The sequence below is a fragment of the Trachinotus anak genome, unplaced genomic scaffold, assembly GCF_046630095.1.
Source record: "Trachinotus anak isolate AG129_WGS33_773 ecotype Australia unplaced genomic scaffold, CSIRO_AGI_Tana_v1 ptg000003l, whole genome shotgun sequence".
Classification (NCBI taxonomy): domain Eukaryota; kingdom Metazoa; phylum Chordata; class Actinopteri; order Carangiformes; family Carangidae; genus Trachinotus; species Trachinotus anak.
Window position 1 is genome coordinate 23,559,033 of NW_027273854.1, and position 12,352 is coordinate 23,571,384.

Genomic DNA, 12,352 nt, shown 5'->3' on the forward strand with positions numbered 1-12,352 from the left:
AGGATGTGGCCCCAAAATTGGGACACACCTTGTGTTTCTTAGTGGGGAGTGACCAAGTGGCAACCCACCGTGACATCACCTGTTTGTTTGTGAACTGCTTTTTAGAAGCCTCCAATTTGTGATTTGGCCGTTGCCGTCTTGGTTTTTTGAAACCAGAAGAAACCATATTTGGACGGGAAGGTGGAGCTGAGGAGGAGTGAGGGGTGGAGCTGACCTGTTCTGTACTCTATACACATATTCTACATTTATCTGTCCCATGAGCTGCCTCACAGAACTATAGTAGTGATTTTGCTATTGTTCCAAGTAAAGATCATTTCTGAATATCTTTATGTACCATGAAACACAACACAAACACCCATATATATTTCCATTGTTGTTTATTGGTCAGTATTTCTCACAGGCAATAATAATCATTGTCATAATAGTGCACTTTTCCTTTTTTGTAATTATACTACAGACATTTCTCTTCGTCGTTGTCATCATTTATTTTGTTAGCGGTTTTCTCGACCCACCCTCCCCCACACACCTGCTCCTCCCTCGAGTTTTTTTTTCTGACATCATGAATTTCTCCAGAGTGAAAAAAAAACCCTTTCTCTACTGTGTGGAGTGGAGGGTCACGAGATGAGGGGGTGGTCGTGGATGGGGTGTGGCAGGGCAGAGGGCGGAGGGGAAAATGGGCAGGAGACAAGAGATTATAGTCGTATAATTCTATCTGCAGAAGAAGAATGAGCAATAATGATGAGAAGAAGAAGAGTGGTACGGTGACTACAATGTTGATAAAAGATAGTGAATGCTACATAGATATGAATGGCATACAATGGAGACAGAGACAGGCATACAGTGTATACAAACATACACAGCGTCTGCGTTGAAGTATACAGTGTATAAAATGTATACGGGGGGGGTGTTGATTATATAAGGGGGTGAGATATGTGCAGTGGGGACGAGGATGGGTGTGGAGCAGGATTCAAGAGATACAAAGAGGAGGAATGGGGGAGTAGCAAATGTGAAGTGAATGGGTGAACGGGGGAGTGAGGGGGGGCATGAAGGAGGGAGCGGGGAGATCTCTTTCAATAGGAGAGTTTAGCGAGCAGGGGAGCCTCTCAGCCACAAATGTGCCGAGGGTCCTGTTGTGTCTTTGAATGGATTTTGAATCAGCAGCCTTTTTTCTTCTTCTGTGTGCTTCCCATATCCTTTAATCTAGATTCTTTCTTTCTAAAAGTGGATGTAGGTGAAGATGACTCTGTTGACAATACATACGTGTGTATGTGTGTGTAACTTTAAAGCTCCCTGACCTCTGACCTTTCTGATGTGTGCACCTCAGTGCTAGATTCTCCTAAAGGGCTTTCTTTGAGTGCCAGGATGGGAACAGAAAGCCTCCAATTACATGAGCGGGGGAAAGACACATTTACATCTTATGCAGCCCAGCACAGACTAAGGATTTTCCTTGATTATGTCTACTGAGGGTGCTGTGCCACTAAAAAGCACAAAACTATCAAGAAGAACAGGCAAATTTCCCAAAGCTCTCAAAAACAATTGCATACCAGACCTCACCTGAGGGCATGATGCTTATCTGAAGAGCTCAGTTTGTAGTTGGATGTTAATCCCTTGTGTAAACCCAGTCTACGATGTTGACGTACAATTTCTAACAACATTTTCCAGCTTTCCAGGAATTCGTTCAGTTAAGTTTCAGTTAAGTGAGCAGAGTGAGCGAAAACACAATTTTAAGTCAATTAGGAATGTGTAATGGTTTCAGTAGGGTGCTGGTATGCATGAATGAACAATGACTCGTTCACAGGGAATGAAAATTACATGGAAATCTGTGTTTGCAATCGCTGTTCATGAATCATTTAAAGTGACAGTTCAGGTTATTTGATGTGTGGTTTTCATACGTAGTCAGTGTATTACCTGCGGTGGATTCGGATCAATGCGCTACCAGTTTTAGAGAAGTAGACATGAGAACTGACATAGAAACTGAGCAATACACTGCTGTGGACGGGGTCAGCAGAAAAATGTGTTTTGGCCACTTTAAAAAAATGCCCACTGAAAAAAGTTTAAGTGTAAGCTTTATTTTGAACTACTGTATTCCTATGCACAAACATCCTGAGGCTTAAGTCTTTCTGACTCAAGCAGCTGTGTGTGCCATAGGAGCGCTTGTGCATAGGAATGCTTAGTTCAGTGGTTAGCAATGCAAACAATGATAGTTCCAAAGGAAAGGGCTGTTTGGTGGCAAGATAAAGCAGTGAAACTATTCAAAATATAGTGTATACTTGAACTGATGTTGGCTTTTTCAGTGGGCACTTTTGTAATAGTTGAAACACATCTTTTTCTACTGACCCCACCCACAGCCGTATATTGCCCAGTTTCTACAACAGTACTTGTGTAGACTTCTTCCAACTGGCAGCGAGCCAGTCCGAATCTACTGCAGGTGATAGACTGGCTATGCATGACTACCTCATACAACCCCACATCAAATAACCCGAACTATCACTTTAAGATTCAGGGCATGACTAAAACCCTGCAGCCATGCTAGCAGCTCTTCTGAGCTAAAACACCAGCATGCTAACATGCTCAAAAAGACAATGATGACATGCTTCTGTTTACCAGTTTTAGTTTAGTCTTAGTTTAGTGTGTTAGCATGATAACATTTTCCAGTTAGCACTAAAGTGCAGCTGAGGCTGATGGAAACATTAGCTTTGCAAAATTTGATGGTAAATCAAAAGTAGTGGACAAAGCAAAACTTTGACCTGATGACTCCGCTAAATGAAAAGTCAGATGATCCAAAAGTCACAAGGATAGGAGAACATGAACTTTGACCTGCTGGTGGTTGGCTGGAGCGTAGCTTTGAGGCATCAGTTTAAAAAAGAAGGGGTGGGGGGATTGTTTCTCATTTTGCTCAGGTAAAGCTGGTTTGCTCTGCAGTATCAGACAACTTGAAAGTTACATTTCCTTGTCTTCACCATAACCCGCTGCCCTTTTCAGTAAAAAAGAAAGAAAAAAAAATCACACTTTCAACAGATACATGGCAAATAAATAAATAGATAAATAAATGCATTTTCAATAAATATATGGAACAAAAATATGTTTACACTCTTGTAATAATTTCAAAAAAGTTTTTGACATTCACATGGCTGGCGCCGCCCTCTAGTTTGCTGGTGGCACACACACAAAAACATTTAAAAAACACAGAAAGACCAGAGCAGAGTCGAAAAAAAGGGGACAGAAAGTTAAAAAAAAAAAAAAAAAAAAAAAATCATTCGTGTGGCTTGATTTTTCCTCTCCCCTTCTCGAGGAATGTATGCAGAGTCCTTGTGACAAAGACACACCCGAGTCCTTTTTCTTTCTTCCCCGTCTTTCCTGCTTGTGAAAAGTTCATCTCCTGCCTCTCTCTTTTGTCGGGGCTTTGGTAAGCCCTGCATCGTTCTGCATCCATTGTCAAACAAAGAGGAACACAGGAAGGGTTTCGGTTGCCTAACTGTGGGTCTAAAAGGATTAAACACTTGGTTGTCCTGCTTGACCAGACTCTATATTTGTTCCACATTTCCACCACTTTAAAGTACTGTAATTTCATGGCTTTTAATTTGTATCTCAGTTCAAGGATAGGTTCAAGTCATTTGTAATACAGTATTCACATGTACGTATATACACTGAAAGAGCTATTGGTCACTGTGATCATTCATCCTCTCCATACCGGCCCTGAAGTGATCCCTTCCTGACAAGAGATAAGCCAAACAAAACTGATGTTAATATGAGGCTTTAGCAGCAGAGCCTCAGCTGCAACAGAGTCAGAAAAAACGTTCTGGCTGTAATTCTGAATCAGAAATATTGGCATGTCCTGGCAGCTATAGTACGCCCACTTAACTACACAAGTGTTGACGGAACGCTGACAACATGGCAGTAAGTCCACAATTGCTAGCAGCTAAATCTGAATAAAATTCACCATTGATGCTAATACATTAGATTATGCTAATTTAAAAGAACATGGACAGATATTTTTTTATATCTTGTTAATAAAGCATTTCAAATATGGATCACATCAAAAGTAGCTAAATTTAAATGTGATGTGACTATAAGGCTGGGAAACAGTGAGGTGACCGTCTGGGAGGGGAGTATGAACACTGTTGGCAGTGTTTCTTCTACACTGCCAACATTGTCTGAATGTTGCGTCGTACAGCTCATTCATTTTAATATGGGAGTCAGTGAAGTTACGAACAATGAGCTGCGACTGACGGTGATTACTAGTTTCCGTGGCAGTTTCTGTCTGTTTGGTTTTCAGGCACTTCCTTAGAATTACGTTATGGTGAAAGGTTTGGGACTGTCCTGGTTTAAAGGCAGGTGGGTAAAATGTCCCGGTTTTCAACATTCACCACCAAATTGTCCTGGTTTTTACCACAATTAAAATAATAATGATATGATATCTTTTTTTCAGCACTAACATAGACGTTTATCATGTTCTGTCTCATTCATTATCACCTAACCCAATATGAAAACACAAACAATGTCAATTTAATCTCAATTTAACATCTCAATTTAACACCGACTGGTTTGTATGTGTGTCAATCAATCAATGTGTTGCTAGCAAGGCTGTTGCTATCCTACGAGTCCTAGCCAACCATCATATGTTATGACACTAGCGGTTCTTTCTGACAGAGATAGTTAGTTAGTATGCCAACGGTTAGCTGTCATGGTGCAGTCGATTTTTAAAATATCCTCTGCCATGACTCAGCAAAGAAACACATCAAAGGGAATACAAAGAGGGAACTCCATACCGAAAACAAGACTGTAAAGAATGTAACAGTGGCAGATTTAGCACACTAGTTGTAGCTAACTAGTTAATTAAGCTATTGTTAGCTCCATGAATGGGTTGAAAACTCAAATTTGTCTCAAAACGAGAACCCTTGAAGCGGCCTTCAATACGCAGTTGATGGCTACACACATGGTACTGTGCTAAAAGAACAAAAAAAAAGCTGAATATGTCTCATGAGAAATCCAAAGTTTAACAGGCCTGTTGTCCCTAGTTTTGGTTGTCAAGCTATGATCGGACAACTGCTGTATAGGAGAGGGGTTTAGTAAATCTTAGTCTAACTCAGACACCTGAAGCCTCATTTTAGCTTAAATTGAAAGCCATAACGCAACTCTGCACAGAACAATGACTGTGGATTGTGTCCCCTATCTTTCACAGTTGAAGTAGCATTTCACAGCCAGTATGTACAACAGGAAAACTACAGAGAACAATAACTCTTTCACTGCACACGTGGCATCAACGATATCATTGTTTTATTGAGACGGGCTACGTCCAACTAAATCTTGACCTATCCTTTAACAAAACAAAGGAATTTCATTGTCATCTCTAAGTTAGCTGAAGAGGTTTTTGGCAACTTATTCTTTTGTCTTTGCTTTTCTACCAAATGGACACCTGTTGCTAGCTATCCTCTGTTTCGTCTCTATCTATTCATCTCCCTCTCTTCCAATGGGAGTACTTACTTGTGAGCAGTTCTACCTGTGGTGACTAGTGTCCTGAAAATGGGGCTAAATCTAACTAGCTATCCACTTTTACTCCTCCATTAAAGGCAATACGGTATCATAGCTTTATCAGTGTAATTCAGACATAATTGTGGGAATTGGATGTTACTCATACACTCAAGGTAAAGTTGTCGTGACTGTTTTATTTTGATTTTCACCTAGCTGTGGGGCTACCTTACGTAGACCACATCAGATCCATTCTGTCTTCTCTTTGTTTTCCTCTGCTCTCAGACTCCTTGGTTGCTCATTATTTGTAGATAAAATCCAGTTTACGTCTAAATCGAGACTCTCGTACATTTCTCAAAGGACTTCATCATTTTGTTGCTTTGCTTGAGAACACACATTTGTCGTCAATTATAACTTGAGGAGAAGAGAGGAGAGTAGGTTTCGGATCATGTGACTCATCGTGTTTGGTAGGGTGGTGTTCAGGTGACTTGATGATCACGGTGACATTTGGCTGGACAGGAAATGATAAGTGTGAATGCTTTGAGGTGCGTTGTAACTGGCCAGCATCTTCCTGTACAATTTGGACTGACTGATGGGAGGTTTCCTGTTGGATTTGAACCACGTTGCGTGTGATTGGTCGGTGGGAAGGTCATGTGCTTTCTTGATTGGTTGGAGTGGGTGAATCATGTGTTTCCCTGGCTGTACGCTTGTCATGTATTTCTCTGGAAAGGTGGGACTTTTTGGACATCCTGTCTTTAGCCTTGTCCGTCTGGGGTGAAGCTGCCCTTGAAGGCTGACTAGAGATCAGTTCGACCTGTCGCCACCATTTCTGCTAGAATCAGCCATTTGTGGGGAATCTACCGTCATATCCTTAGATCAGCTTCAAGGAAAAACTTCCCCCTCCTCCATCCCATTGCTGGGGAGTAATGGTAGGAAGCAAGGCAGGCAGTAAGGAAACAGGTAAGGAAACAATGTGGGAGGGACGGAGGGAAGGAAGAGAGAAAGGCCTCTCTTCCACAACATTCTTCTCAGGGATGAGACTGGGTCCCATTTGACGATGAGAGGAGTCTGGTCTTGTCTTTTCCTGACCCTCGCCTTTGTAAGACAGTGCTACTGCTGCTCCCACTTCCGCTCCCCCCATCCGCCGCTCGTTCCCTCTCTCCCCGCTCCCGATCCGATCCACTTTCGGACCGCCGGGAGTTCTGACGCGAAGGAGTGCTGGGCTGGCGGGAAAGCTGACCGTTCCTCTCATCTGAGCAGCAAGAGGTAAAATCAAGGAGAGAGGAAGTGAAACAAACCAACCACTGGTACATGTAGTGCATATAAATGTGTGTGTGTGTGTGTGTGTGTGTGTGTGTGTGTGTGTGTTACTCACCAGCCAGTGCCTGCACAGAGGGCTGATCATGAGTACTCAGGAGCTGAGCCTGAATGGTTTCCACCACTCTTTTGAATCTGCGACTGGGACCTGAGAGGAGAGACGATGAACGCAAATTCAAATCTCAAGCATATAAACTGGAAATACACACTGAAACCTAAAATGAGTACAAATTTGCCTCACATTCCATATGTACCAGGCAATAACTTTTTATGGACACTTGGGGGCAGTGGAAACAAGCTGTGTTTCTGGTCACTGGGTGAGTGTAAATCCTTTTAGCTCTGTTACTGATCTCCACTAACAGAGGAAAATATCTATGTTCACCAGTTAGCCTCTAACTTTGTCTGTCTGCTGTTCTGTACTGGGACAGTAGCTTCCAGCTGCCTGTTTCAGCTGATAACAATGCTACGGTAGAGAGGAGAGTTAACCTCCACAGTAAGGTGATGGCCCAAGAAAACCAAAACAATGAGCTAAAAGTGTGGTCAAGTGGTCACTGATTCAAAAATCAAAATTACTTCTCAAACTACATGGATTTCTGTAAACTTCTATACTGTCACAGACAGAGATTAATTTTAAGAGATGAGAAAAACCAATATCAGTATATGTTTTATGTGTATATGCTGGTTATTCCACTGAACCTGCGTCAGCAGAGTTAACATTGCGCTACAGTTGTCGTCCCTGAGAGTTTACAGGGAACACAGCTAGTCACACCTTAAACAGGACACTGTGATCACACCTCTGGCTTCTACTACTGAGGGATGGGAGTACGACTTGGAAAAGTAGCATATTTACATACATATGCTCTCCTTATCAGCTCTATTGTAATTACCACTCACAAATCCTTCTATCGCCCTTTAAACATATTCTTCTACCTGCTATTAGAGTGAAGGTGACGCTGTAGATGCCAATCTCCCTTCTTCCTTCCCTCTCTGCTCGTTCCCTCTCTCGCTCCCTCTCTCCCTCAGAGAAGGCAATGTCCACCTACAGAGGAAAAGGACAGATTTTCACGTTAATGGTGATCACAGCAATTTCATAATATTCTGATGGCATATGTTTCTGTTTGTGGAAAAATGAACCGTTGAATTCCGTCTACTTAAAATGAAAGAATGCACAGAAACAAGTTGGAATGAAATCACTACATGTAAATATACTGTTTTATAGTTTTATGTTTTACATTTTTCTGCTGTATTTGCATTTATAATTTGTGTTTGTATTTTTACAACCCTGAACTGCTCTATAATAATATTTAAAGTGATTATAAATAAATATTTGCACATTTATATAGGTACAAGTGCCATTTTTCATGTCTTGTGGGTTCCTGGCAGCTTTGTTTTTTTTTTTTATCTTATTCTGTTAAATTGACAAAATCAGAAGTAAGAGGGCTTCTTGAAAACACAAAAAAAGCATTTTTCCCACATCTGTATCTGCTGTATTCAACACTTGACTGAATCTATATGTACTATATATAATGCTCACAATAAAACACTATGAAATGTTGGCTAGAATTTGATCTGAAAAAATAAAAAATGAAATAATACTTGGAACTTGACAGGCTTCTGGAAGACAGAGGGGCCGCCGGAGGACTTGTACTCTGCCCGGAAACTGTTCTGGGACACCACACTGTGGCTGAGGGACGGGATCTGGAGAGGCCAAAGAAAAGTGTGACGCTCAGCAAAAAAAAACACAAACTCTTAAATCAGCGCCTTTAATATCATACATGAAGTAACACTGAGGCTCTTCTGAGCTCGATGGTACTCACGGACAGAAAGGCGTGGACGATGTCAGCCTTGATGGAGCTGAGCGGCTTGTCTTGAATCATAACAAAGATCTGCTCCTCCTTTTCCAGGCTGATGAAGTTGCCGAACCAGGACCTCTTGGCCAGCCTGCAAATAAACAAGTGTTTCATATGTGATTTCGCTGACGTCAGTGAACTAACACTATGCTGCATTTATGTTCATCATTACAGCTACAGGACAGATCCAGTATGAAGCTGTAACTTAATTCAGTCTAGTGTCACATAAAATAGTAGAGAGCTACGGGGAGATTACTGAGGCCTGTTGGTCTCAGTAACACAAAGCCAAAACACAAAGCCGGTAACCGAACCTGCAGAGCAAACAATGCTAGTGAACAACCGCATTTTTACACATTCTGCAGATACGTTAGCATTAGCATTCATTTAGAGTCTTGTTTCTGACCACCTTATGAATCTTAGTCCATCAATTATTCTCCTTTTAGCTTTGTTGGTCTCTACTGACTCATGAGAAGAATATTGAGAAATACTGAGAAACATTTCCTATGTTCAAAGCTGCAGAGGCAGTTTGTACTCCAAATCTTAGAAAAAGAAACAAGTTGGTCTCTGTCAAAAGAAGAAGATGTCAAGTTGACAGTGAAAGTTCACTCTCAATCCTGGAAACAACTGCTGAAATCTCTTCTCTGGATTTTGAAAAAGTGAAAGCTCCAGAAAAGCTACCAAATGGACCTTGTGTTGAAATTGTTTTCTCAACTAAAATAACAAACTGTTCTTGTTTTGTATTGCACTTGGATGGAAAATAAGACCTGTGTGTACTTACTCTGGACTGGACTCTGGGGTCAAACTTGACATGTCCTCTGATGTAGGGACTAAAAAAAGAAGAACAGAGTCAGAGAGAGAGAAGAGAGGGAGAGGAGAGGAAAATGGTAGTGAATCTTGATGACAGGCTCTAATTCAATTACCCTAATTACAAATTATCACAGAATCAGACATTACTCAACACAGCCACTGGCTTGTTTGTTGGTAATAATAGATTCTATCTTGGATACAAACACAGACCAGATGAATCAGATTGTTTAAACTGTGAGCAGAGCATCAAGTTCACACTTATGGAGAAAAATGTTACAGCCGCAGCGTGTAGAGTCTGAGATAAGAGCTGAACGATATGCAAAAAAAAGATCATACTGCGAGTCATGATTTCAGCTGGAATCGATCGTTCATTTCATTTTCACCGAAAACATTTTTAAACGATGATGATGTGATTTTTGTTGGGGCTTATACCAAACAACCACGCTCCCTTAAGTCTGGAGATTATGATTTGTAGGCCGGTGCCTCTCTGTAGCACCACAATGCTTATGGTCCTGACAATGTACAACAATGTTGTGACACATTTTACCTTTATCAAAAAAAAAACAACAAATCTGCAGCTCCTGCAACTTGGATATTGCACTTGGACATAGCGTGATTTTGATTAAATTTGCAGCCCTAGCTGAGATTGTGTCAAACTTTGTGAATTATTACTGAGGTACTAGGCAGACTTTCTAGAGACTGTGTCAGACTTAGAGTAGAACTGAAAAAACTCTTTTAGTTTAGATCCACTGGTAACAGGAAGCTGTTTTGCTGTTTGGCTGTTTGGTTTTATGAGTAGACAGACAGGTTTTATTATTTTCTTATTTGTTTTAGAAGGCTAGTTTCAAACTCTTGTTTATCTAGAGTCTCACTCTTTTAGATACCTTTGGTTCTTTGATTTAACAACATCCGTTTGCCCTGCTTTCTCCTCAGTTAACCTTATGTATTGTTTGTATCAATCTCATCTACCTCCTTACAAATAAATTTGCTGAGTCAGTTACATGTGGTTCTGTGCTGCCTCTCTTATCCCCGGAACAAGCTGGGTTGTGACAGTTACACAGCTGGACAACTCATTTTTAAGAATTAACATTATCTCAACTAATTAGCCGAGAGGATCCACACTAAATCCAGTCATCGTTCACTTTGTGTTCAGTTTCACTTCAGCTTCACTCACCTTGCAGTTTGCGCCGATGGAAGCGTGGTGAGCCCAGCAGGTTATTTTTGAATGAGTTGAGCCTTGTTCTCCAGTGGGCGGAGCTTGAGGCGGCCAGCCCGCCACTGCCGCCCGGGCTGGAGGGCGGAGTCAGCGAAAGTGAGGCCCCGCCGGCTCCATCCGCTCTGGAAGAAGAAGATGACGAGGAAGAGGAGGGAGGGGTGGTGGAGGAAGGGTGTTGGATTTGGTGCACAGGTGTGCCCAGCGGGGTGGGCAGCGGTGAGCCCTGCGGCGTGACCTGCGAAACAGGAGGAGCGGTGGCAGAGGAGTTAGAGGACGAGTGGACGTTCTTGGACTTGAAGACAGATGGAGAGGGGAAGTTGAAGAAGCGTGGAATGGGGGAGAGGAGCGGGGACGGAGACGGGGAAGGGGAGCGTGGAGTCTGAAGAGGGAGGGACTTCATGGAGTGAAGCTGGGGCCGGTCAGCGGGGCCCTTTGAGGGCAGGGTCTGGGTTTTTGGGTCAGGCGCTGGGCGGGTAGGCCGAGAGGAGGTAGAACTTCCTGGTTTAGGGTCTTTGGAGGAGGAAGCGGAGGTGGTGGTGACTTCTGATGGGCTGAAAGTGAAGACCGGGCTCTGATGGGCAGACAGAGAAATATGGGGAGAAGGAGGAAAAGAGGGATGGACAGAAAGTAATGAATGAATTATGATTCATGGACATGATTCTTCAACAAGCCTCCATCAGATGGACCACATGGAATCTGAATTTGATCTCTAATCTATAGGTATAGTTATGTGTGTGTGTGTTTTAGTCCCTTCCATTGTCTCCATGTGTACACAGACTTTTGTAGGAGGCAGCATGGTGTGTCCATGAAATGAGAATGTGCATGGCTGACAGCATGACAGTATGATGGAGAGGTATGACCAGCAGTGACAGTCTGAGCCAGAGAGAAAAAAGATCATCACAGGAAATTTGGTTTTGTTTTTGATGCCAAAACTGATAATTATATATTGAAGCAGCTGATAATACATATATTTGCCATAATGTTCATATACACTGTGAACGTTCGTGCAGCATGACAAAATCAGTTGACACAGTACACCACACTGCACAGAGCAAACACATTTCCACTTAGTTAAACTGATGAACAAACACTGTGTTGCCTTCAGGAAACTGTATCATCACGAGTTAACATTTTTTATCGTCAACAAATTACAAAGGAAAGGCTGAAAAAAGCACCACTCTGTAGATCTGTTCTAAATATTATCTGTTTCACAAACATGTAAAAAATATTGTTTCAATATTCAGCAGTTTCATAAAACAGCTGGACACTGTAGTTTTTCATTAAACATTACTCAAAAAGGACTATTTTCAGCTGTGGATGAATACACATTTAGTATGCTAGCTAGTACTTAGCATACACACACGCACATACACACACACACACACACACACATGTGGGTGGTATCAATCTCAATAAGTGTGTTTCCTTAAATGTCTGATTAACTGCCTGTAAAGAATCAAACCCTGTTTTTTTTATTGTGGTTATGGATACATGATGCAGCAACATCAGAGGCAACAAATAGGTCTCAACCATCCATACACACTGGAGAATTATGGCATTAATATAGTAGTTGCTTCTATATTCAACTGACTGTGATTGAAATGCACCAGAAAAATGGAGGTAAAGTCCACCAGAGAGGAGGAAACAAAAGCTCTGAGTGTGGAGCCTCTCAGCTGCTGTGACAAACAACACA

General features: G+C 41.9%; 1 protein-coding gene across 5 annotated transcripts in view; it reads right to left on the reverse strand.

Annotated features, from left to right (window-relative positions):
* Window positions 1-360: 360 nt before the first annotated feature.
* The window catches only part of LOC139618631 (serine/threonine-protein kinase BRSK1-like), a 32,479-nt gene continuing 20,487 nt past the window's right edge, over window positions 361-12,352 (reverse strand). For all 5 annotated transcript variants that reach the window (XM_071474729.1, XM_071474728.1, XM_071474727.1 and 2 more), the window contains 7 exons: window positions 10,618-11,230; window positions 9,415-9,463; window positions 8,604-8,727; window positions 8,383-8,484; window positions 7,717-7,825; window positions 6,845-6,934; window positions 361-6,721 (listed from right to left, as the gene is read on the reverse strand). In XM_071474729.1, coding sequence (XP_071330830.1) covers window positions 6,498-6,721; window positions 6,845-6,934; window positions 7,717-7,825; window positions 8,383-8,484; window positions 8,604-8,727; window positions 9,415-9,463; window positions 10,618-11,230 — 1,311 coding nt within the window. In that variant the 3' untranslated portion in view covers window positions 361-6,497. The remainder of the gene's footprint in view (window positions 6,722-6,844; window positions 6,935-7,716; window positions 7,826-8,382; window positions 8,485-8,603; window positions 8,728-9,414; window positions 9,464-10,617; window positions 11,231-12,352) is intronic.